This window comes from Primulina tabacum, chromosome 1 (genome assembly GCF_025594145.1).
Source record: "Primulina tabacum isolate GXHZ01 chromosome 1, ASM2559414v2, whole genome shotgun sequence".
NCBI classification, from domain to species: domain Eukaryota; kingdom Viridiplantae; phylum Streptophyta; class Magnoliopsida; order Lamiales; family Gesneriaceae; genus Primulina; species Primulina tabacum.
In genome coordinates, this window is record NC_134550.1 from 3,463,531 (window position 1) to 3,487,666 (window position 24,136).

Genomic DNA, 24,136 nt, shown 5'->3' on the forward strand with positions numbered 1-24,136 from the left:
AACTTTAACAATTTATTTTATTTTTAATTTGAATATCAATAAAATGTTTTTGGTCAAGTTCATATTTTAAACCTCGAATTCTGCTTAATAAAATGAAATGTTTGTCATTCAAAAAAATGGAAAATTGTTTTAGCCTAGCACCACATCATCGCTATAACCAAATAGGAATAAAAACCAACAAAAATAACGAAGTAACACGACTAAAACATAATTTCGATAAATCAGAGAACAAAAAAACAAACATGAGAACTTAAAAAACTAAATTACTATTTTATCTAACATAAAAAATATATCACCATCTACAGTATTTAATCAAAATTTGCGGATTTTACTTTTAATGGAGGATGAGATCGATCGAGTGTCTAACGAAAAAGGGAAGAAAGCAGCTTGAAAATTTTGTTGGAAGAAGAAACAGTTCTGATACATATATATAATATAATATAATTAAAAAAATTGTATCTTTTAAAGAACTAACAAATGAAATTCAACCATCGAACTAGCATGCCTTGTCATACTCATAGTGACATTTATTTAAATTTATTGCCTAAGTTGAGCCAAAAATAGACCCCAAATTTTTAAGTATAAAAATAATAATTTATAGGTTAATTTTCTCGAAATATTAACTTCAACTCCAAAATTGTCTTTCTCAATCAAAATTTTCAGTAAATTTTTCAATAAATAAATTAATTTTAATAAGATGTATAGATAAATATACAAAAAATATATATTGAAAATATGGTTTGTTAGCTACAATTATATGAATCGCTAAAATAGTTAATATATATAATCGATACCTATAAAAACTGGATGTGCATAAATAAAGTGGTGAAATAATAGTGAAACTTATAATTAAAAAAATGGAGTTGAAACAATCTATTTTAAAGGTATTGCAACTATATAAAATATCGAAATCCATTTTTAAAATCGATCATTTTGGTTTATTCTTTTTTGGTTAAAATAAGGACTGAAACATAACATAAAAACCGAAAACAATCGATTTTTTTTTTCTATTTTAAAGGTATTGCAACTATATAAAATATCGAAATCCATTTTAAAAATCGATTATTTTGGTTTATTCTTTTTTTCGTTAAAATAAGGACTGAAACATAACATAAAAACCGAAAATAATCGATTTTTTCGATTGTGGTATGATAGAAAATTTACTGGATCGTAGTTGTGTACGCCAACTAGCCTCTTTAGTTGAAATGAACTGTTCTTATATCATGTGAAACATCTGCTGTCAAAAAGTCATTTTACTCAGTAGAGTGTCAAGCTAGTAGAGATCTCGAAAGGAAATACTGAATCATAAATGATCGTATTGCAGAAAATATAGGGTGGCAAAATATTCGATATCAGAACTCGAGTCTCATATGCATCTACGACTGCAGGATAGTCAGACTCGGAGAAAATAAGAGGGAGACCAGAACTTCATGACATGTAATCATCAAACATGTCTCGATTGATTTAGAAATTTATACTCAATATAGCGCGATATGATTGCCAAGAGTCCTTAAAACAGATCAAACTGTAGAAAGACAACCTATCCGATTCCAGGGGTTTTGACAAGTGTAAAAGGCTGTTCTATTTTCACGGAAAGAAGATCAAAACCCTTCTTTTTGTATCGGTTGATTCACAAAATTGGAGACGGTAAAGAATAATAGAGAAAATGTGACTAGGCATATGCCTGGAAAAGAGTAGAAACGTTGTTAAACTGCGAGCCTGATGCTAAGGTTCAGGAGATATAGAAGTATGACTCTACGTCAGTTTGAGTGGGAACTAGAAAATATAGGGGTTACGAGTTGAGGTATTGGCTGAATGATCAGTTTTTCTCTCCTAAACAAACCAAATCCAAAATGGGTGGAATGAGTTCTTACCAAGCAGTACATGAAAATAAACATTGTCCAGTAATGCCAGACAAATAAAACTCCAGTTTACAAAATAAATCCCAAGTCAGTCATAATTCATGAAAATTTGCTGGAGATAGTCACCCTCCAGCTGCTCAAACAGGTTGACTCCACCAACAGAGATGGAGCGAATCCACATAAAATAATAATTTTTTAAATTTTTTTTTCAACTGCTCATGGTTGCAAAATGAGAGATGCGAAGGCAATTTCCAAATGCAAAATCATTCCAGTTTTTGAAGCCAAGATGTGCTTGCAAAAAATGTCTCTGCTCAGCATAAGTTTCAATAACTTTTCGAGTAGATGTGATCGAAGCTCATCACATAATAACCAGATTCATTACTGATTGTCATCATATTCACCTGTTTCCATGTTCTGATAGTAAAGGCCACCATCGTGCAGTTGTCCATAAGAGGTGTTCAATCCACACGTAGCATTAGATCCATGGTAATAATTATCATTTTCCTACGTTTCAAGGTTAAAGTATAAGCACTAAAGCAAAAACACAATGGAATGTGAAAAACAGAGGAATACTGAGTGGAGTTCTTCTACAATTCGAAAAACCAAGTTACTGGTCTCACCATCTGAACCACATTAAGAAAACTGTCTGCCATGTTTGATTCCTCAGGCGGCACATGTGGTTGACTTATGAAGTCTGAGGCATATGGTGCATTAGATTCATGGTAATAATTACCATTTTCCTGTATTTCAAAGTTAATTTATTAATGTTAAAGTAAAAAACATAAAATGAATTATAAAATGCAGGAATGCATATCCATGGGAATTCCGTTTAAAAATTGAAAAATCAAATTAATGGTCTCACCAGCTGAGCCATATTTAAAAAGCCTTCGATCTCAGATTCTACGGGAAGCAATGGTAGTTGACCCATGCGAGAAGCATAATGGGCTGCATCAGATAAATTGCCTCCTTCCATTTTCTCATTAAAGTAGGATCCCATTCTGTCACACATTTGAAATTGTTGGGTTCCACCAACTGCAGCAGAGAAATTCAAAGGAGCTACAAGACCATCTTTTTGCATCACCGAGAAATCAATTCCAGATTCATTCATCTGTGTCTGATATGCTTGGACATTGGTGATAGTGTTTGTATCATTCCCATCAAAACCAGGTACGACAATATTCTTTCCCTTGCCAATGAGATCAGCCTGCTAAGCACAATATACTTCAGCACATCTTCAAAATCAATACAATAAAATTGGATGGAATTCACTTTCATTTAAAAGTATGGAGATCTTATCTTAATATTGCAAGTTTTGGCAACTGCAGACTGAAAATTAGTTTGCCATAAGGAAAATCAAACGGTCAAATATTAGAAACAAAAAAGAACAAAAGTATATGCCGATGAAATAGCATTTCTATACATTAACAAGGGAATAAGCACAAACAAACACATATAACGAATAATAATAATAATACAAATAAAGAAGAAACTCTCTTTCCCATAACTTTTGATTATTAGCGGTTACAGACTCAGAAATTTAATTTACTGACAAATCTCAATAGAAGAGTGTCCCTGATAAACACCACCAGAACCTTCGAGATGTTGGTAGGACCTTCATGATTCATATGCAATTTTGGAAATACCTCAAAACTGATGCAGTTAAGTGTGTACAAATTCCGAGAAATTGAATGTCATCATCTGTACCAAGTCACAGTATATTCCTTTTCCATATTCACATCCTCATCGCCCAATTTTGAATAATTACAGTGATATCTGACTTGTTCAAGCTCTGACCCATTAAGTATTTGTTCTATATTCTTGTACGCTAAAGTGATCTCAAAAGTGATGTAGATGTAGTGAATTTTTGTGATGTTACTTGTTCTAATTTGGCTTATATATCACCTTTCCAGTATTCTCCCTATTTCGTTCAAATGAAGAGCGACTTTCTCCATTTTGTACCTCAGCCTACCAATCCACCTGCATAATGATGTATTTATTTCTATTATAGGCAGTCGAAGTCTCCCACAAAGCATTTGTCCCTAGTAGATACCTCAATGCTATAGTAAGGGTAACAGCAATAAAAAGCTCACACTTGATCCAATTTTGTTTCTTATACTCGACTTTCTCCAAATATCACCTAGTTCACCCTTCTTTTATATTATTTCATTCCTAGATTCAATCAACAAGTGCCCATCATGAGTAGAAGAATATGAAGAAAGAAAAGACTATCCTAGGTGACTGGATGTTCAAAATCAAATACAAGCCTGAGTACATTTCTGTTGCAAAATGGTTCACATAAACATATTATGTACCATTTATTTTGAAATGTTCACCCAAATGGCCCATATGAACTCTACTCGAATCATGTATTTTTCGCTGCGATTCAAAAGTGGCTTAACCTTCAATAAATGTATAATGTCTTCTCGTGCAGAAATTTATCTTAATAGACATTTAGGAGAAACCTTGGATGTGTAGACTTCAGAAATCTTGTAATATTTCAACTTTATATATTTTCCGCATGCTTGGTTTGAAAATTTCAACATATTGATGGCATATATCAGATTTCACCAGTGCCATTCGGATTGATCTCTCTTTTTTCGACGGTGCTAGTTCATTACATGTGGTGATACAAAACAACTTATGCAGATAGTATTCGATAGCATGTAGTGACATCAAAGTTAAAAACTATCTAAAACAACATTTTATGACAAAAAAAATCAGACTAGATTATTTCTTGACGATGATAATTAAAACCTGTTAACTGTATTCAGAAGGTTCCGTTCGGATTGTACCTTTTACTGGAACCAGAACCGTCGATTTTAAATCGTGGTCATGATTACAAGAATCTATTTTCAGCGTATTACTGTTGGTTTGGCAAACTAATCTAGTTTCTTAGTACATGCCTTAACTGGCTAAAGAAACAAATACTATTTATTTTGGCTCATAACAAAATTTAGCATAAATGAACAAATATATTAACCACGATTGCTTCAAAATTGAAACTTAGCTCGTTTTTTGGTTTATACTTGGGGGGAAAAACAAAAAATTAAATATATTTTAATTAAAAAAAACATATGATGCTTGTCACAGCACTACTCAAATATTAACGCACTAAAGAAGACCAGATAAAAACATGAACAAAAGGACACCAAGCAATAGCTGGCAGTCCTAATCAAATTATTTAAGAATGCTTCTTTCTAGTATTTGAAAAAGGGAAGCACGTGAGGGAAAACTGATGATTGACTGCATGATTACTATAGAAATTAAAAGTCTTATACAGGCTCACAGCATTTACATGGCTAGCCAATCAAAATTGGGCATGTACGAACACACCCAAAGATAATGGTACAAAAATAAACAACAAATTTGAAAGTCCAAAACGAGTAAAGATGCCATAGTCATGTAGTTGATAGCATTCACATGACTATATCATGTGCAAAGACGTTGCAACTATTTCATAGATCATATTTTAGTCTTTCTAAATGATACAGGAGGCCACGTCCACCACTTCCAGCATGGCCGAAATGGGACAGGATGAGGGAATAAAGGGAAAAAGAATCAGAATATACCGAAACACGACAAAACAATCAAATCCATATTCAGCTAAAAGGATATGATGGGATCAAAAGAACATATTAAACTCAATAGAAAATATACATACCTCGAGATTTCCATTGTCATTCAAAGGCAACATGGTGTTGTTCACATTGCAATCCAAAAACCAGGCTAACAAACGCTCCATTTCAGCATCTGGTTCATCCACAAGCACCTGGCTGGTAGAAGGACCCATTGGGAATAGCGGAAAATATGCAGAAATACTCCCAGGAACATTTATGCCTGGTCCAACTGAAGGGCTTTGCTTTTCAGGCAAAACTAAAGCAAAAGTTGGACCGTTACATTGAGAAGATATGATATGATTTTGAGCAACATCGATATCATCACTAGCCCAATCTGCCTCATCAAATAGGGCTCCAACAAACGAACCATTTCTTGGACCCAAACCGTTCTTCTTAAAGACTTTACAAATAACATAATTGTCCTGCAAAATTGGCAGACCATAAATAGGAAATCTACAACCTTCTTATCAAACATATATTAAACGGGATGAGTGCCTAGAACTATCTAAGCAATTGCACATACTTCTAGCTGGCCAAAGAGGACCAGAAACTGCTGTTTAATACCTTTGATTAGCCCACTAACTTAACATAATTGAAGCATTCATAGTTTCATGTAGTTTATGATAATCACAACTTCGTGCTATAACAGAGATGGAGGAGCGCCGATCACGTGGGCTCTGCTTTAACTGTGATTAAATGTATGTCCCCGGTCATCGATGCAAAAAATTATTTTGGTTAGAAGTAATCGAGGAAGAACAAGGTGAATCAGAAGAATCACACGACTTGGGGCTGACCATACACGCTATTTCGGGGTCCTCACAAGCGCAAACCATGAAAATTAAAGGGGCTATTAATGGTGTTCCGGTCTTGGTACTCATAGATTCGGGCAGCACACACTGCTTCTTGGACACCAACTTGGCCGATAAATTGAAGTTGCCAATAGAGAATCCAGCAGCCTTTTTGGTGACAGTGGCCAGTGGGAAAAAATTATCATGCACCGGAGTTTTTCATAACATAAACATCTAACTGGAGCGACATTTCTTCTGTGTGAAATTTTTCATTCTCTCATTGGGTGAATTCGGAGCATTCTTGGGCGTGAATTGGCTCAAAACACTGGGTCCTATCATATGGAACTTCAAGGATATGTCAATGAGATTCTTGCAAAAGGGCACAACGATTGCGTTATATGGCTTACAAAAAGGCGACAATACAACCAGCCTGCATTTATCTACGTTGTGTAACAATAAAGAAGACCCCCAGGGACAGTTAGCACATCTTTTGGAAGAATTTTCTGATATCTTTGCTGAACCAGAGGGACTTCCGTCTTCTCGCAGCGCCAATCACAAAATTATATTGGAACATGGTGCCAATCCCGTCGTGGTGCGCCCATATCGATATCCTCATGTACAAAAGACGAAATTGAGCGACAATGCGGTGATATGCTCGAGAAGGGTCTCATTCGACCCAGCAATTCGCCATTCTCATCCCCATTACTTCTAGTCAAGAAAAGTGACGACACTAGGGAGGTTTTGTGTCGACGATCGGGCTCTTAATGCAAAAACCATCAAGGATAAATTCCCGATCCCGGTCATAGACGAGTTTTTGGAGGAGCTTCATGGTGCAAAGTATTTTCAAAGCTTGATTTGCGAGCCGGATACCACCTGATTCTTATGGATCCTAGTTGCGTGCACATGACAGCCTTCCGCACCCACCACGGCCACTTTGAGTTTGTCGTAATACCCTTTGGCCTTACCAACGCCCCTTCTACCTTCCAATCAATCATGAATTCGTGTTTGGACGATATTTGAGGCAATTTATTTTGGTTTTCTTTGATGATATCTTGATCTACAGCCCAACGTGGAACGACCACTTTTGTCATATTCGCATTGTTTTTTCGACATTATGGCAGCAACGATTTGTCTTGAAGCGATCTAAGTGTATATTTGCCAAAAAAGAGGTGGCCTATCTAGGTCACGTAGTCAATCAAACGGGTGTAAAGGTTGATGAGGACAAGATTAAGGCAATCACAAAATGGCCAGCCACAAACACGGTTAAAGGGTTGCAAGGATTTTTGGGGCTCATCGGTTATTATCGTAAATTCGTCAAGAATTATGGCACCATTGCAGCTCCCCTTACACAGCTATTAAAGAAAAACTCCTTCAAGTGGACGACGAGGCTTCTCGTGCGTTTGCCCTATTAAAAACTATGATGACAACAACCCATGTTCTTCCTTTGCCGGATTTTTCAGCACACTTTGTGGTCGAGTGCGACGCTTCTGATACTGGGATTGGCGCAGTTTTGCATCAAAATGGGCGTCCCATTGCTTTCTTTAGCCAACCCTTAGCACAACGACACAAAAAGCTTTCTGCATATGAAAAGAAGTTGATTGGGTTAGCTAAAGCGGTGCGCCATTGGCGACCTTATTTTTGGGGCCACACTTTTGTGGTTTGCACCGATCATTATAGCCTTAAATTTTTACTGGAGCAGCGAATTACGACTTCACCACAGCAGCATTGGGTTAGCAAGCTTCTGGGTTTTGATTTTCACGTGGAATACAAAGCAGGCAGCTCCAACGTGGTGGCGGATGTGCTATCCAGGCGTGATGATGCCGAGGGTAGTTTACAAGCTATCTCCCTGCCGCAATCAGCTATTTTCGGCACCATTCGAGAGGAACATAGGGACACGGTCGAGCTTCAACCCCTTATCCAAAAAATCTAGCAAGGCGAAGCTATAGGGCCTTGGGAATTCCGGGATGGTCTTATATGGTATCGCCAACATATTTATTTGCCGAAGATCTCTCTCTCCATTGCCGTTATCATTTAGGGTACCGATAATACCTACCATGAGGACTTCCAGAAAACTTTGCATCGCATTTCCCGTGATTTCTTTTTGGAAAATAATTAAAACGCCAAATCCAAGAGTATGTGGCTACGTGTCTCATATGCCAACGTAATAAGGTGGAACTTTTAAAACCTGCAGGGTTACTCCAACCCCTACCGATACCTCAGCATATATGGGCCGATATATCCATTGATTTTGTTGAAGGGCTCCTGGTGTCACAAGGCAAAAGTGTGCTATTGGTTGTCGTCGATCGCCTCTCTAAATATGCTCATTTTTTGGCCCTCTCCCATCCTAATACTGCGGTGCACGTCGCTCGCATTTTCTTTGATCACGTGTTTAAATTGCATGGGCTACCAGATACAATTGTTACTGATCGGGATGCCACTTTTACAAGCTCCTTTTGGAAAGAACTTTTCCGAATGAGTGGTTCACAATTATGCTTTACGTCGGCATATCAACCACAATCCGATGGTCAAACAGAGGTTGTTAATCGAATTGTGGGAATGTATTTGCGTTGCTTTACCGGGGATTATCCAAAGAAATGGGTAGGTTGGCTGTCGTGGTCTGAGTATTGCTACAACACCAGTTTTCATTCTTCTCTTCGCACAACGCCATTTGAAGCCGTCTATGGGCGCCCCCCACCACGCCTGTTGTCACGCATTGATTCTGTGGATAGAGAATTAAAAACTCATGATCAAGTTCTCATGGAATTGAAAAACAGGCTCTTGCAAACACAAAACTCCATGAAGACAGAATATGATGCTACTCATCGTGGACTCCAGTTCGACGTGGGGGACAAGGTACTGCTCAAACTGCAGCCATATCGCCAGAAGTCCTTAGCTTATCGCAAAAATCAGAAACTCGGCCCTCGTTACTATGGTCCATTTTCGGTAATCAGTCGCATTGGCTCAGTAGCATACAAATTGCAACTCCCAGAATCGTCCAAAATCCATCCAGTTTTCCATGTTTCAGCGCTAAAGAAGTTAAAGGGCAATCAAGAGGCAGACCCTGTACTTCAGCATTTTCCCCTAGAAGAGGAGAACAGACAACCGCAGTCCATCCTTGATACCTGCATACGCAATGGCTGCCACGAGTTTTTAGTTCATTGGCACGGGATGGCACCATCTGAGGCTTCTTGGGAAGCGGTTTCAGCCTTCGCAGCCCAATTCCCTTCTTTCAAGTTTGAGGACAAACTTGCATCTCAAGGGGACGGCAATGTCACGAGCCGCGAAGACGATGTGGGCCGAGAAAGGGTTGTGGACGACAATGTGGAGAACGAGCCCAAGAATGTGGAGGACGAGCCCAAGATGTATCAACGTTTTACACATGGGAAATTTAGGGTTAACGGTTGAGGAGCAATAAGATTTTTCCTTAGTTAACAAGGATAATTATTTCCTTGTTTAACTATTTCCTTGTTTTTGAGATTTCAGCACATCTTTGAAATTTGGTAGGATTTTCTTTCAATTTGTGGGGATTGCATCAGTAGTATATGTAGGGATTTGGGGGAAAGGGATTGGATATCGAAAAATTATCAATAAAAGTTTATTTTACAAGATCGGGTGGTTCTCTTGTTTTCACGAGCCCCAACTCTTCAACTAATCATAAATCGTCAAGGTCGTAAATAAAAAAAGACAGGAGTCCTACTCTGAACTAGAAGATTTCACTGTCCAACGACCCATGACACGATCCCGAACGCAGGCACGTAACAAACATCAATACACTTATCATTTTACTCTTCAACAAAATGAACTTGCGGGAAGAAAAATCTGGCATCTGCCCGAAAACAATGTTTTCTACGCATGTTCCAAAGTACTCATGCCAGATGATGTTCTAACAGAATGTTATCTAATGAACAGGATGCTGAACATGTATTTTAAAACATACGACACCTCGAAAGAGTTAAAACAAGTTTTTTTTTTTTTTAAAATAGAATAAGTTCTTTTTTTTGTTTGAGAGGAAAAATATATTACTTCCTGTTGACACATGACCTTGATACACCTATAGCCCATTAGGAAAACTGTTCGACGGTGTATGTTAAACATCCTATTGCCACATGCTTGTAATACCAACGGCTTTCCAATAATCACAGGGCTCTCATCTCAAAATATTAATCAACTGTTTGTTCCAAGAAACATTCAGAAGCTCTATATCACCCGGATTAGAAGTGAAAGCTCTAGAGAGATAAATCCATTTTGGAGAAACGACACTTGGGAGGTTGTTGACCGGCTGGGAAAAAAATTATAGGTTGTACATGAGTATCTACAGTAAAATACAAGGCTGAAAATAGTGTCGAGAGGTACAAAGTGAGACACATAGCAAATGGATTTACGGACACAAGGAATTTATTATCACGAAACTTTTGCATCAGTTGCAAAATAGACTCAATCTAAGCTCTTCTCTCTCTAGCTTTACACTTTGATTTGCCTTTACATCAATTAGATGTGAAGAATGACTTCGTAAATGGAGACTCGGAAGAAGTGTTCATGGAGTCACCACCAGGTTTTGAGGAGAAATTTGGCACATGCAAAGTATGTTGCTTAAAGAAATCTTTTATGGACTTCAGCAGTCTCCCAAAGCTTAATTTGAGCGATTTAGGAAGGTTTTTAGAAGCCAGGGGGTATTTTCAATCCAAAGAGGATCACACCAAGTTTTCAGACTCTCTAATGGAGAAATGATTATCATCGTGATTGTTTGTGGTGATGAAATCATCTCCAGTAGTGATGATCATGCTGAACTTACAAGATCGAAAGAAGTGCTTGTTAATGAATTCTGATCAAAGATCTAGGAGCATTGAAATACTTTTGTGGTATAGAACTTACATCATCCAGAGAGGATATATTTGTTTCTCAAAGGAAACATATCCTAAACCTTCTGAAGGAAGGGGCATAACTGAGGCACCAGTGGATTCTAACGTGAAGCTCCATCCAGTCAAGCCTTAAAGAGATACTTGCCCTGATATAGCTTTTTCAATGGCCAATTTAAGCACTCCCAAAGCCCAACACATTTAAATTTTAAGGTATTTGAAAAGAACTCTGGGAAAAAGGTTTACTATTCAGAAAACATGGGCAACTTCAAGTCGAAGTTCACATCAATGCAAATTGGGCTGGAAATGTCACTGGACACTGAAAGATCTACTTCTAGGTATTGTACATTTGTTAGGGGTAATTTGGTTACGTGGGAAGCCAGAAGCAACTTGATGTGGCTAGCAGAGTGGGACTGAGTTTTGAGATCCTGCTCTAGGTGTGTGAGGTAATGCAGATCAAGAGATTATTTGAAAAAATAGGAGTCTCTCATTCTATGACTATGAAAGTATTATCCGACAACTAAGCAACCATTTCCATCTCACACAACTCAGTTCTTCACGACAGAATGAAGCATGGAGATTGATAAGCTCTTTATCAAGGAAAACTGCATAATGGTATGCCTTACATTCCAAGTATTGATAAATAGCAAATATACTTACTAAAGGACTATCATCAAGAGAACTCGAGTACTTGATCCAGAATATTCAAGCTGTACAAATCTGTATTTTAGTAAAATTAATCAACTGTGATTAGCTTAAATTTAGCTTTCCTTTTATAGTCACTTTGTACATCTTTGAACACAAGGCATGTGAATTAATTTTATATTGCAACGAGAAATAAACAATCTTGATTTCTGCTCTCAACATTATTTTTACAATGACATTCAACTTAATTAAATTGCAAACCTTAAATATCTTAATCAGTAATTAGTTTGCCAGAATACCTGAGCGCCTGTTGCAGCCAATTCTTCATCAATGATCCCGTACTCATGAATAATCCAGTCAGTTCTTTTCCCAGATGGTGCATGACCTAGGTGGAATACCAAGGTTTTCACAGTTCCAACAATTTTATCATTGTAAAAGACATTTCTGTCTTTTCCAGTGATCTTCCAATATCCATCGTCTGTAGCACGTTTCACTCGGAATCCACTCGCATACTTCTTCTCTATAGGGCAAAAGAAAAACCATTCCAGATCCTTACCTTTTAAACAAGCTTTATCTGCAGAACAAATAAACCATTATGGCTCTAAAAATTGTTGGCACGACAACAACGAGAATTGAGACTAAATAAACATTAAAATGCTAAAATAAGTATTAAAAGTTGAAATGAAGGCAGCCAAACCTCAAGATCCACTTCTATATACAGTTTAAGGCCTAGGAAAAATAGGAATTTAATTGTAATTTTTAGGTTCTAGTTTTTAAAATTCTAGACTATTTAAGTTTATCCTTTGTAATTTAGAAATTCAATTGGCGGTTGAATGGCACCGGTTGGTGTGTTTCAGTTAAACTAGAGCTTGGATTACACCATATCCACCCTAGATTTTTATATTAATATCAATGAAATAAAATAAATGACATAGTGCCAGCTCTATTAAAAATAATAAACAAAAGTATCAAAATAACATGCATTTTCCTTAGTATGTTCTAGAAACATGAAAACTGACAATTATTGAGCCTATAAATTCATCCCCAGGAAATTAAGAGAATCTATTTTAAGTAAAACACATTTGGTAGAGTATAACTTCTACTAGGATAAAAATGGACAAATGTCACAGAGTGAAGGGGAAAAAACAAAGGTGATACATTTACCTGGAAGATCCCACGGAGCGAAATCATGAATGTTGATCTCTGAAATAGCTTCAAAATGAAGCTTCTTTCCCATAACCTTCCTCTTGAGATAGTACATCACCAGCTCAACATCAGTGGGATGAAATCGAAAACCCGGGGGTAGGGTGAGGGACATCCTTGCCATTGAAAGACAGAAAAGAACACGCGGAATCCAACTTATTTAGACTTTCACAAAATAATTTATCCCGCACTCAACTTTTATATAACATTTTCCACGGGAAAACACCCCTATGACAATCAAAAACAAAGAAGAAAATAAAATATTAAAATGTAAATACACTGCAATTCCCTGGACGACAAACCTTCCACTAAACTACAAGAATTATAGTCAGGTCCAATGATGAAATAAGACATTGGTGGAGCACCAAAGCCAATCTTGGTTCTTGAAATAGAAAGTACTCTAGATTAACCATTGATGCTTCTTGTTGGGATCAAAAGGTATCTGGTGTGCAAAACAAGCCCTACCATTTTCACTACACAAGTTTATAACGCAAAAGCACCAATAAAACCCTCCTCTTCAATTAAATAAAGACGCATCATAAGACTTATGCATGCTAAAATTGATTCATGACCAAAAGAAATGAGTTTTATTTAAATGTTGGCACAAGATATAACGATATAGAGCAATCAAGATGCAATTTATGTGTACAAAAAACTTGCCAAACTAAAAACAACAAACATTTAAAGAAGATACATGATAGCATTTTGAGGAACACCTACCACAAATTAAATAACACAAGCATAACAAATTCAATAATAAACAGATCACAAAATAAATGTTGCTTTGAAATGCTACATTTGGAACTCGACAAAAAGGAAAAAAATTCAAATCCAATCGAAACCATAGAAAGGCTATTGAAAGGTGACCGATTCAACAAGAAATCACGAAAAAACGAAACAAATTATTTTATAACACAAAAAAAACAAACCTTGAAGAAAGCTCTGCGGTCTACACAGAAACAAAGAGGGAAGATGGATAAAAAAAGGACTAATGTATAGAAATCCTACAAGCGAGCAAAGGAAATGAGAGTATAATTCTAAGGTAGCGTGGGATTTTATATAGAAGAGCATAGGAAAAGGGTTTAGAGAAAGCGAGTACCACAAGAAAAATTGTGATGACTTCTGGGAGAAGCTTGGCTTCTCATTGGGTGATTTATGCAATCATCATACTTTTTATGCGGATGGAATCAAAAAATTATTAGTATTTGCGGATTTGGGTTCAATAGATTACATCAAATTAATGACCTGCATTATCTTTTAGTGGGTTAGCTATACGCGTCGCAATTGATTAACCAACTGGTTAGTGGTTAGCAACATAGCATATAAAAACTTCTTAGGGGATGAAATTTCAAATTAACAATAACACCTACATATAATTCTATAGCATAGCGTGTGCAAGATTTTAAAAAAAAATCTCGTGCTACAAAATCTACCTGGACATGGTCATTGTTTAGTACTCTACGCCATAGCAGCTACTTAACTCTTGTGACAGATACAAACGTTCCATACATTTTGGAAGAGATGGAGTAGTAAATTTAGTACTACCCTTTTGAAATTCCCATTACAAGGAACCAAATCCCGATGAAAAAAATTTCCTTTACCTGAAATTACATTCTCACGTCATTAAATGCAAAACTAGTGACGTAAAGGAACCTCTAGAGTGCAGATAAAAATAGAATAAAAGAGTATAAAGTAATATAGGTGCCTTAAAATAGAATTCTTAGTGTGCAAACCTACCACCTAAGAGGCCGCTCGGCCACCGTGATTTGCCTCCTCTACACAGCCTGTGGCGACAGTGGAAAGTCCTTAAGGTGAGGGATTTCACCTTTTGGCCCAAGAATTCTTAGTGCGCAGTCTTAGTGTAGTGAATTTAAATTTTGGATGCCAATTCCAGCCATATCAGTTTGAAAACACTGGCAAAATTCAGTAAAAAATACAGAGCCTAGGAAACATTGTTAAACATGAGATATCAAATTATAATCGTTCATTTACAAACACCATAAGATCATTGTAGTAAATTAACAAAATAAAACTGAAACAATATTATCTTACAAATCAATAGAAGACTTGAGATCCACCCTTGATCTATGGTTAAATACACCAATACACTCTGAATTTGAGAACGAGTTACCGAAAATATTTACACCTAAAGAGCGAACTTTTAACATAACAATCAAACACAAAATTTTGACAATGTGAATCATTAAAAAATATGGAGATGGTATTTAAAAAGTAAAATTTATGTATATTACTCATAACATTATTATCAGTTGCTCTCGGTGTATCAAATGTGTCACAGTCAACCACATGAAATTTGGAGATTTCAGTGTCATACTCTGAAAATTCCACTCAAACCTTAGGTCCAAATTACGGAAGTGAGCATTAAAATTTATCAAGCATAGCAACTAACATATGTCAGCATAACGAAACCATTTCAACATATTCAATCCATAAAGTTCAAGCTAATTTAGTAGCCTCCAAAATTCTCAAACAATCTATTTCCAAGTTAGGTAAAAAATTATGAGAAACAACATCATGGGATGAAATAATATTCTAGCAAACTCGAAGATCATATAAGATCCAATCACAAAATTTAAAGTTCATTCGACTCGTAAGACAAAATAACTTAGAAGATTCTATATGATGATTACATTTCCCAAAGCCTAACAAAAATTAAACACTCACAACCGTATAGATGCCTTCTCAAACGCTTTATTTACTAAGTTAAAGTCAATTCAATGCAATACATAAAATAAGACATAGAATATTTGATCAACAATGGGCTACCACCCATAGAACACATCTAACGGGAAACTTTTGATAAATAATTGTCTATTTATATCAAATGATGTTGAGATCTGGAACTTAACATAAACAAGGACAACTTTCATTTTTGATTCTATAATGGAACAGGAGCATACCTGGTATATCTCCCGTTAAGTAATGGACATCCCAAACGATAATGCGTGCTCAACTCAACACTTAAAAATCACTAGACCATGAAGGAACCAATTTATACCTCTTGGCGATGCAAAGAGGGGCAACTGGCCATGTGAACCAGGAGCAGCAGACTGGTCCCATTCCAGCAATACACACAGTTCGCACAAGTCAACAAAATGGAATGTAGTCTGAAAATAAACAAAGTTAATTGAATAATAAAATGATCTTCAAAACACAACCATATTTCAAATACTAATCCAAACAAGATCTAAAAACAAAAACATTCAAAACTTGAACAGATTGTTTTTAGTTTGAATTTTGAAATCACAGACAGTCAGACACTATTCATAGAACTTAATTCCTTCCAGCTAAGGATATACCAAATTTCATTTGTGGACTCTCAAAATGAAGCTCCAGACTAATTTAATGCCAGAAATGAGTACAGAATAAGTACCACATGCATAATTTAAGAGTCTAGCCATATCTAATCCCCTTATAAACCCTTTTTAGATTCAGAAGATCCCTTTTAAGATGTTCTCTTATAACTTTCCATTAAATGAAATGCAAAATTCTTCCAAAGGCGTGCTCATAATTAAAAGTAATTTAATACCACTAATTAACACCCGTTACATTAGAAACAGCAGAAAGATTAAAATACAAGAAAAGGAATTTGTAAAGTGTTTTTTCATCAGCTACGCCTCCACGTATCAGTTTTGCTGATGTGATCACAAAGTGTCGTTGGGACCTGTTGAGTTTGAGAATATCTTTGAACAAGACCAGTTATCGAGGATGTCATTGAGAATTGTTGACTTCAATAATATCTTTTAAGCAGAATCATCGCTCTGTAATCACAAATCCTCAAGCATATCAATCTTCATGTTGCATCTCCATGCCTGTCATGAACAAGAGATTACAAATTTCAACTGTGCTTGCTAGTCTACGTCACATTTAAGCACCTCTAAGAGTAGTCATCGTGAAGTGTCCCCAATGCATCCCAGTAGCTGCTCATTGGGGAGAGGACAAAGGATAAACTGCTACAGATACCGTAATTTTAGAGAAGGGAAGCATAAAAACATAAAATAGTAAAATAAGAGCAAGGAGAAAAAGATCAAACATCTTAAACTAAGATGAAACTGTTCCTCCCATTTTGTATCTTTCCCAGGAAAGGAAACCAGAATCCTGAGCAAAGCAAATATTTCAAATCTGAAATGTCTTCATGCTAACATCAACTAATGGCCTATTCATCTATACTTTTCAGTTCGCTCATGCTACAAAGAAAGGGGGAAGATTTTTCCCAGTCATCCATCATCAAGCAAATATAACGTAGTATACGTATATTTACATTAACACACGCACAACAATAATTTGCGAACGTTTCTACAACAAATTCTAAGAAATAATTGAAAGCATTTCCATCATGAAGTTTTAAGTGTTGATGTATCAAGAGTGGTATAAAAGGCTAGAGCATGACACTTACCCTGAATCCATCAGCGGGTTTCGCGCAAACATGGCTAACAAACTTATCGAGCTAGGGGCCAGGCCGTTATGCAGTGTATTCGGAACACGAAAATTTTGACCGTAGTCAGCGGAAGATACATACAATTGCACTAATAGTTCGCAGCCTCGCTTCATGGTGCTTGTAGAAGACGACAGAGTAAGAGAATTGGGTTAACCAACCGTTGGACCATCGAAAACGCCCGATTTATCAGGTTAGGGCTAGAAACGGTGCAGATTGGGAAATCGGGGCCCCTGAACGACGCCGTATGTTACGCTGCCTTTAACAAGAATTTGTGTTTTTATTATTATTATTATTTTTATATTATGATTATGATGATGTTTGTCGTCGTCATATACATACTTGTATACATATAATATTATTGATTTATTAAATTTGAAATTCATATACTAATAAACTTTGGTATCACAATTCGTTTTTCATTAGGTACCATATTTACTATTACTTAATCGAATAAACGTCAGATTCACACGGCAGTATATGGTGGGTCTAAAAAGAGACGAGACATTATCAAATTTGGTGAAATCGTACATTATCATTCCTAACATCACATGTTTTACATGCGATTTTCAAATATTTTATTAGGTAGAAGTTTGTAAACAATTGAAATATCCACCTACAATCACTACTTTTATTTCAATTAATAGCAGTACACAAAATTTTTAAAAATGTCATAGAACTATTGTTATAATTCATTTTTCAATCGCTAATATATATATTTATATTGTTATGTCAATATATGAATTTCATCCTTCATATATATACATGTACTAAAGTGATTTTTAATTTACAAAATTTCTATCGTGATTTAACTTGCAACAATTAATTACGTTCTGTGAAAATAATAACAATGTAATATTTGTTCATTGATAAAATAATTATCTGATTATATTATATACCTAATTAAACTATGATAAATATTGTTCCATATCAAAATTTTATTTTTCACACATACTTTTTAATTTGAATGAACAAACACCGAAATAAAGGTTAGAAAAAAATTGTACGTCATAAAATAAATTATTTTATATTTAGTAATGTTAAGGTGAGTTTATTTAATGGGGTAAGGCCCACACATTAAATAATTTAATAATTAAAACATATCCCACGTCGAAAACATTACAAAAATGAACGAGAGATTTAGTTATAAATAGAGTACAATTCCTTCAGTTATTGTATCTCAAAATCAAAAGCTTTTCAGCTTTGATAAAAAGAGAGTGCATAGAAAAAAAGAGTGTATTTTTTTTTTGAGTGCGAAAATTCTCTTATGTGAGTTAGAGAAATTATTTTCTCGGTATACTCGGGTTTGGGAGTGTGAGATATTTAGTGTATTGGTGTATACACTTGTTGTAATATTTTTCCGGTTATAAAAGTTGCAGTGCTCCGTGGACGTAGCCTATATTGGGTGAAGCACGTAAATCTTTGTGTTCTTGTTGGTTATTTTTATTTCGCATTTTTGGGTACACTATTATCATCATGATCGACATCGCTTCGGTGTAATTTCTCAACAACTGGTATCAGAGCCTTGTTGTGAAAATTTTTAAGAATTCTGAGTATGCTCTGTGGTTATAGCTTTGTCTGATCTTTCACATCAGTAGAGCTGTCAATATGGGCTGTTCCCAATGGGTTGGCCCAGCCCTGATAAGAAAATTTAATGGGTTGGGTTTTGATTTTGTTGGCCCATTTAAATTCGGGCCTAAACGGGCCCAATCGCTCGGGCTGTGGGTTGAATTGGGCCTAACCCGATGGGCTCGGGTTAGCCCATGGCCCATGGGTTAAATAAAAAAATTATTTACTAATAGTCTAACTCTAATTCTACCTTCGGACAATTGGACCGAGAAAGTGAGAAACCTAAATAATAATTCATTTTCTCACAGCCACACTCCACGCTCCACAGCCTCCACCGACCACCAACTCTCCAATAGCTGCGGAAGGCGGACTGGCGGTCGCGGAAGCCATTGAATTCAATAAAGCTCAAAATCAGCGCCTTAAACCGGTGAGTGGGAAGTGATTATAAGTTTTCAAACTCGTTAATTTTCTCCAAAGCTTCTTCCCTGTTCCAGATTCCGTAAAACCCAGAAATACTGTTTTTGTTGGCTCTATTTTTCATAACTCAAGTTAATCTAAGCTTTTATAATCTCCCGGTTGTTCAAGCTTTGGTGGGTTGGTTGCTTTACCTCTATTTTGCTTTATTTATTCATTTTATTAGTTTTTTTTTCAATTTATGATGTTTTTTTTTGCTACGTCTCTTAATTAATTTATTTTTTTAAAATTTTATTTTGTTTCTTATACCGCATGATACTAGTTGCAAATGTTTTGGATTCTCAACATCACCATGTAATTTGAGATATTTTAAAGAGATCCAAAAGAAACTACATTGCCATTGTACCTAGTGTATACGTATTTCCATATTCTGATCCAGTGATCCTAGATATTTCAGGAGAGCTTCCATTGCTACTCCAAAGCCCCGCCCACCAAGTAACACCCCATCTACTACTTGACCCGCAGCTGTTGTCCGTTTCCATAAAGTAGTCGGTTTTAGAGTTTCAAGAGCAGAAGCAATACATTCTTGAATATATTCTTGAATACAAGTTATTGAATACATTATTTAATACTTTAAAATTTTGATCCAAGTGAAATGATGTGTTACTGGTTAATTGCTATTTTTCCTCTTAAGTAATACATTCTTGAATACAAGTTATTATTGAAATGATTGTATTTGTCATATCTGCTCTTTTAAAGCTCGCAATTATAAAATAACATTTAAAATAATCGTATTTATTTGCCAACAAGAATAACGCAGGTTTTAAAAATAACTAATGTCATCCAAAATCAACGAAAATGTATACGTGTAAAAATCGTAATATCATCAACATATAAAAATGTGCAACTCTTCTCAAAACACGTGAATCAATATGCGGAAAAATAATGGTCCTCGGGTCGTGTCACCGCACATCTCGCCTGTCTACTCAGTCTTCGGCACCTCCGGTCCCCTGATCAAAATACTCACATGCATCACACACGCCTAGTGAGTCTAAAGACTCAACACACCTGTACCAGTAATAACAAGTACATATACGTAGCACATAGTAGTGAAAAATAGCATAATCAACATACATTTTATGAGCTTAAAAACATGAACATAAGCGTGTCGTGTAAAATCGTAACGTGTCAAAACATGTCTCATGATGTTATCATATCGTATGCGTAACCGTGACCTGTCAAAACATGGTAATAGCATGTATCATCGTATCAGCATATACGTGTTAAAATCTTAATTTGAATTCGTTCATTAGCTGTGACTTTCGTATCATCATGTCATCATGTCAGTCGATGGATCCATCTACGTGTAACCGCGGTACCCGGCGGCGAGGGTCATCAGCGACGGCATTACCCGCCCACTGAGCCCGGGCCTTACATGTCATCGTGTCATCGTGTTAGTCACAACTAAATCACTTACTTCAAAACGTGTCATCATATTCATCACTTAAATAAAAGCATGCATATACATAATTTTTCATTTAAACCAAGCATGCACCGTATTTATCATAATTGCGTAAAAATCGTAAACATGATGCATAAACATTTAAAATATCATAATTTTGTGCTCAGAGCGCTGCAAGACCAAAATCTCACCCCGGATGAAAAATGACCATTTTGCCCCTGGAAACCCAAAAATTATCGTTTTAAACCTGGACCTCTATAATTGACCCGAAGATTACCAAACTTCTCAAAATGTCTCAAAACATATTTTAAAAGTATTCTTAGACGTAAACTCGAGCCCAACGCCAAACTTATTCGATTCGTTTTAAAACTTGAACCGAGATCCCGGTTTTAACCCGAATCGAACCGAAACTCAACCAAATTTCTCCCAACTTTTTATCACACCTAAAAACACTATAATGCTCCTAAAACAATGTCATTAGGCTCCCCAAACCCACAGCAAAATTCCAGAATATGCTTAAATTCTCGGTCCTCTCTTAATTCGACACCTCAAGCACACCTTTCTCCCAAAAACTCACACCTCAAGCTAATCCATCGTCCCAGCCATGATTCCACCTACTGTAGACCTAGACCAGACACCAAGGAGCGCCACTGAACCAAGCCACACGCCGCATGCAAGCCACAGCCCACCTACAACTCGCTATTCTCCCCCAAGCACCCTAACCGAAGCCAACTTCCACTCTTTCGTTCCAAAACGCCTGGGATGGGTCCTAATCAAGCCGAGACCTTCCGAGCCTTGTCTCAGACCCACCAGGGCCTGGACTAAGCCTCAGTAAGGTCCCTGCCGAGTGGGTCGAACCTTACACGCCGTACCACTCAAGATCTAGCCACCCGAGAAGAAAATCGTCTCTCGTCCCTACACCCGTACGCATCAGTAACCTTCCTACCCCTCATGACAGCAACTTGACCTTACCATCAGCCTCTAGACACTCAAGGACCGCAGCCCCTTGCACCAAGAATGGAGAAAAACGTGAGAAGTGAGCAGCAAATGAAAGAATGCAATAAACCCATGAAAAATCCACTAATCCTCTCTACACATGCTTGGATCGAGAGTTTTAAATGCAAACACACATACACATCAGTAATATAACATGCGTGATGCAGAAAGGAGGTTGCAAGCGTGCCTGGAGATGATTTGGTGAACCAATCAAGAAGAGGGAGACCCAAGAAGATTATTCCTTTGCCAAGAATGGAGGTGACCGAAGCTTCAGCTGGGATTTGATGAAACCGATAGACTTTTGAATGGAAAAGGGGTGGGTGTCGGCTGGTGTGGGGTTATGGGTAGGTAAAGAGGTGCTTGGAATTAAATAATATAGCTAATTAGAAGGTTAGAGGGCACTAATCTTGTTAATTAAAATTTTGAAAGATGTTTAAGTCCAATGATCTTAAATGTAGGCCCATTAAATCCAAACGCACTTCCGAAAAATATTTCGTATTGGAAAGATTTTGAAAACATTATCTGAAACCTCAAAACGTCCCCCGATTCGATAAAATTTGCGTACCGTTAAAAAAAATGAAAATATTGCGGGTAAAATACCCCAAAAAACCCAGTTCTTGAAAAATACCTTTAAAACATCTTAAATTAATTAATAAAAATTTATCATGTAATAAAATAATTTTTCTGATAATTCCTCGGCATCCGTTCCTCGCTTGAGAGCGAAATGCAACTTAAAAATCTATAATGCATTAACCTTTAAAATTTTCATGAAATAAATTTTACCATGCAATAGTTATGCATAAAATGCATAAAAATAATTAAGCACAATTTAATAAAATAAACATACATTTTATGCTTTAAAAGAATTTAATAAAATACCAAAGAAATTTAATAATTTGCATGCATGTGGTTCACGCGGACTTTCTTATTTTCGGGACGTTACAGTATTTTTAAATTTTGAATTCAAAATTACAGTAGGTTTTTGAAAAAAAATTACATATTGTTGAATGGACGTTTCTTCTCAAACTCCAACTGCTGATGTGGATGTTGATGAACTGAAAAATCCTAAGAATGACGAGGGTTCAACTAAACCAAAAAGACATAGAGAAACTTCTGATATTTGGATGTATTTTAAGAAAATCAAAGGGATTGATGGTTTAGATAAAGCTGAATGTAATGGATGTAAAAAACAGTATCAATCTGGGACTAAACAGCATGGAACTTCTACGTTCTACGTTGTGGCGTCATCAGAAAACTTGTAGCAAATTGAAGTTCCATGATGTAGGACAAATGATTCTTGATCAAGATGGGAAGATGAGGTCTAAGAAAATAGACCAAAAAATTGCACGTGAATTATTGGCTTGTGCAATCATTAGACATGATTTATCATTTTCGTTTGTTGAGTATGATGGTATTAGAGCTTGGATGAAATACATAAATCCCGATGTTCCTTGTATTTCTAGAAACACTCTTGTTTGTGATATTAAAAGAATTTATTTGAGGGAAAAAGAGAAACTTAAGCATGTTTTGGCTACTATTCATAATAGAGTTTGTTTAACTTCGGATTTGTGGACGTCGTGCACTAGTGAGGGTTATATTTGCTTGACTGCTCATTTTGTTGATAATGATTGGAAGTTGAATAGTAAAATTCTTAGCTTTTCTCATATGCCTCCACCACACTCAGGAGTTGAATTAGCAGCAAAATTATTTGAATTTTTGAAGGAGTGGGGAATTGAGAAAAAAGTTTTTTCTTTGACATTGGATAATGCATCTAGTAATGACAACATGCAAGTTAATTTGAAAGAGCAACTCTCTTTGCATGATAGCTTATTGTGTGACAGTGAGTATTTTCATGTTCGTTGTTCTGCTCATATATTGAATCTAATTGTCCAAGAAGGTTTGAAAGTCGCTATTGTTACTTTGAATAAAATTAGAGAGTCAGTCAAGTATGTTAAAGGTTCGGAGACTAGGATGAAGAAGTTTCAAGAATGTGTACAAGCAGTCGGTAGCATTGATACTAGTATTGGCTTGCGATTGGATGTGTCTACTCGTTGGAACTCGACATATTTAATGCTTGATAGTGCCATCAAGTATAAGAAAGCTTTTGTTTTCCTTCAATTCAATGACCAGAATTATAAATTTTGTCCTTCAAGTGAAGAGTGGAAAAGAGGAGAAAAAATATGTGAGTTCCTTGAGCCATTTTATGACACTATCAATTTGATCTCCGGTTCTTCTTATCCTACATCAAATTTATATTTTATGCAAGTC

At 36.2% G+C, this 24,136-nt stretch overlaps 1 protein-coding gene across 14 annotated transcripts; it reads right to left on the reverse strand.

Moving 5' to 3' along the window:
• Positions 1-1,867: 1,867 nt before the first annotated feature.
• LOC142521775 (NAC domain-containing protein 37-like) lies at positions 1,868-17,669 on the reverse strand. Of its 14 annotated transcripts, none has more exons than XM_075625622.1 (10): positions 17,389-17,668; positions 16,657-16,942; positions 15,991-16,099; positions 12,933-13,199; positions 12,068-12,342; positions 5,524-5,901; positions 3,159-3,188; positions 2,725-3,066; positions 2,483-2,602; positions 1,868-2,366 (listed from the first exon to the last, which is right to left on the reverse strand). In XM_075625622.1, exons 4-10 carry the CDS (start codon positions 13,093-13,095, stop codon positions 2,241-2,243), a joined length of 1,434 nt encoding a protein of 477 aa, XP_075481737.1. In that variant the 5' UTR covers positions 13,096-13,199; positions 15,991-16,099; positions 16,657-16,942; positions 17,389-17,668; the 3' UTR covers positions 1,868-2,240. The 14 variants fall into 14 exon arrangements, with proteins under 14 accessions (XP_075481737.1, XP_075481492.1, XP_075481654.1 ...); XM_075625377.1 differs by having other exon boundaries at positions 12,933-14,913; positions 17,389-17,667; XM_075625539.1 differs by having other exon boundaries at positions 15,991-16,942.
• Between the last annotated feature and the right edge of the window lie 6,467 nt (positions 17,670-24,136).

What these genes read in the sequence shown, in the direction of transcription:
- LOC142521775 (XM_075625460.1), bottom strand. Translation starts at nt 13,095, where the DNA reads ATGGCAAGGATGTCCCTCACCCTACCCCCGGGTTTTCGATTTCATCCC. An exon ending in GTGGGATCTTCCAGGTAAAT is followed by an intron (nt 12,337 to 12,926) that starts GTATCACCTTTG and finishes CTGCAGATAAAG; the next exon opens with CTTGTTTAAAAGGTAAGGAT. An exon ending in ATGACAATGGAAATCTCGAG is followed by an intron (nt 3,189 to 5,523) that starts GTATGTATATTT and finishes ACTAATTTTCAG; the next exon opens with TCTGCAGTTGCCAAAACTTG.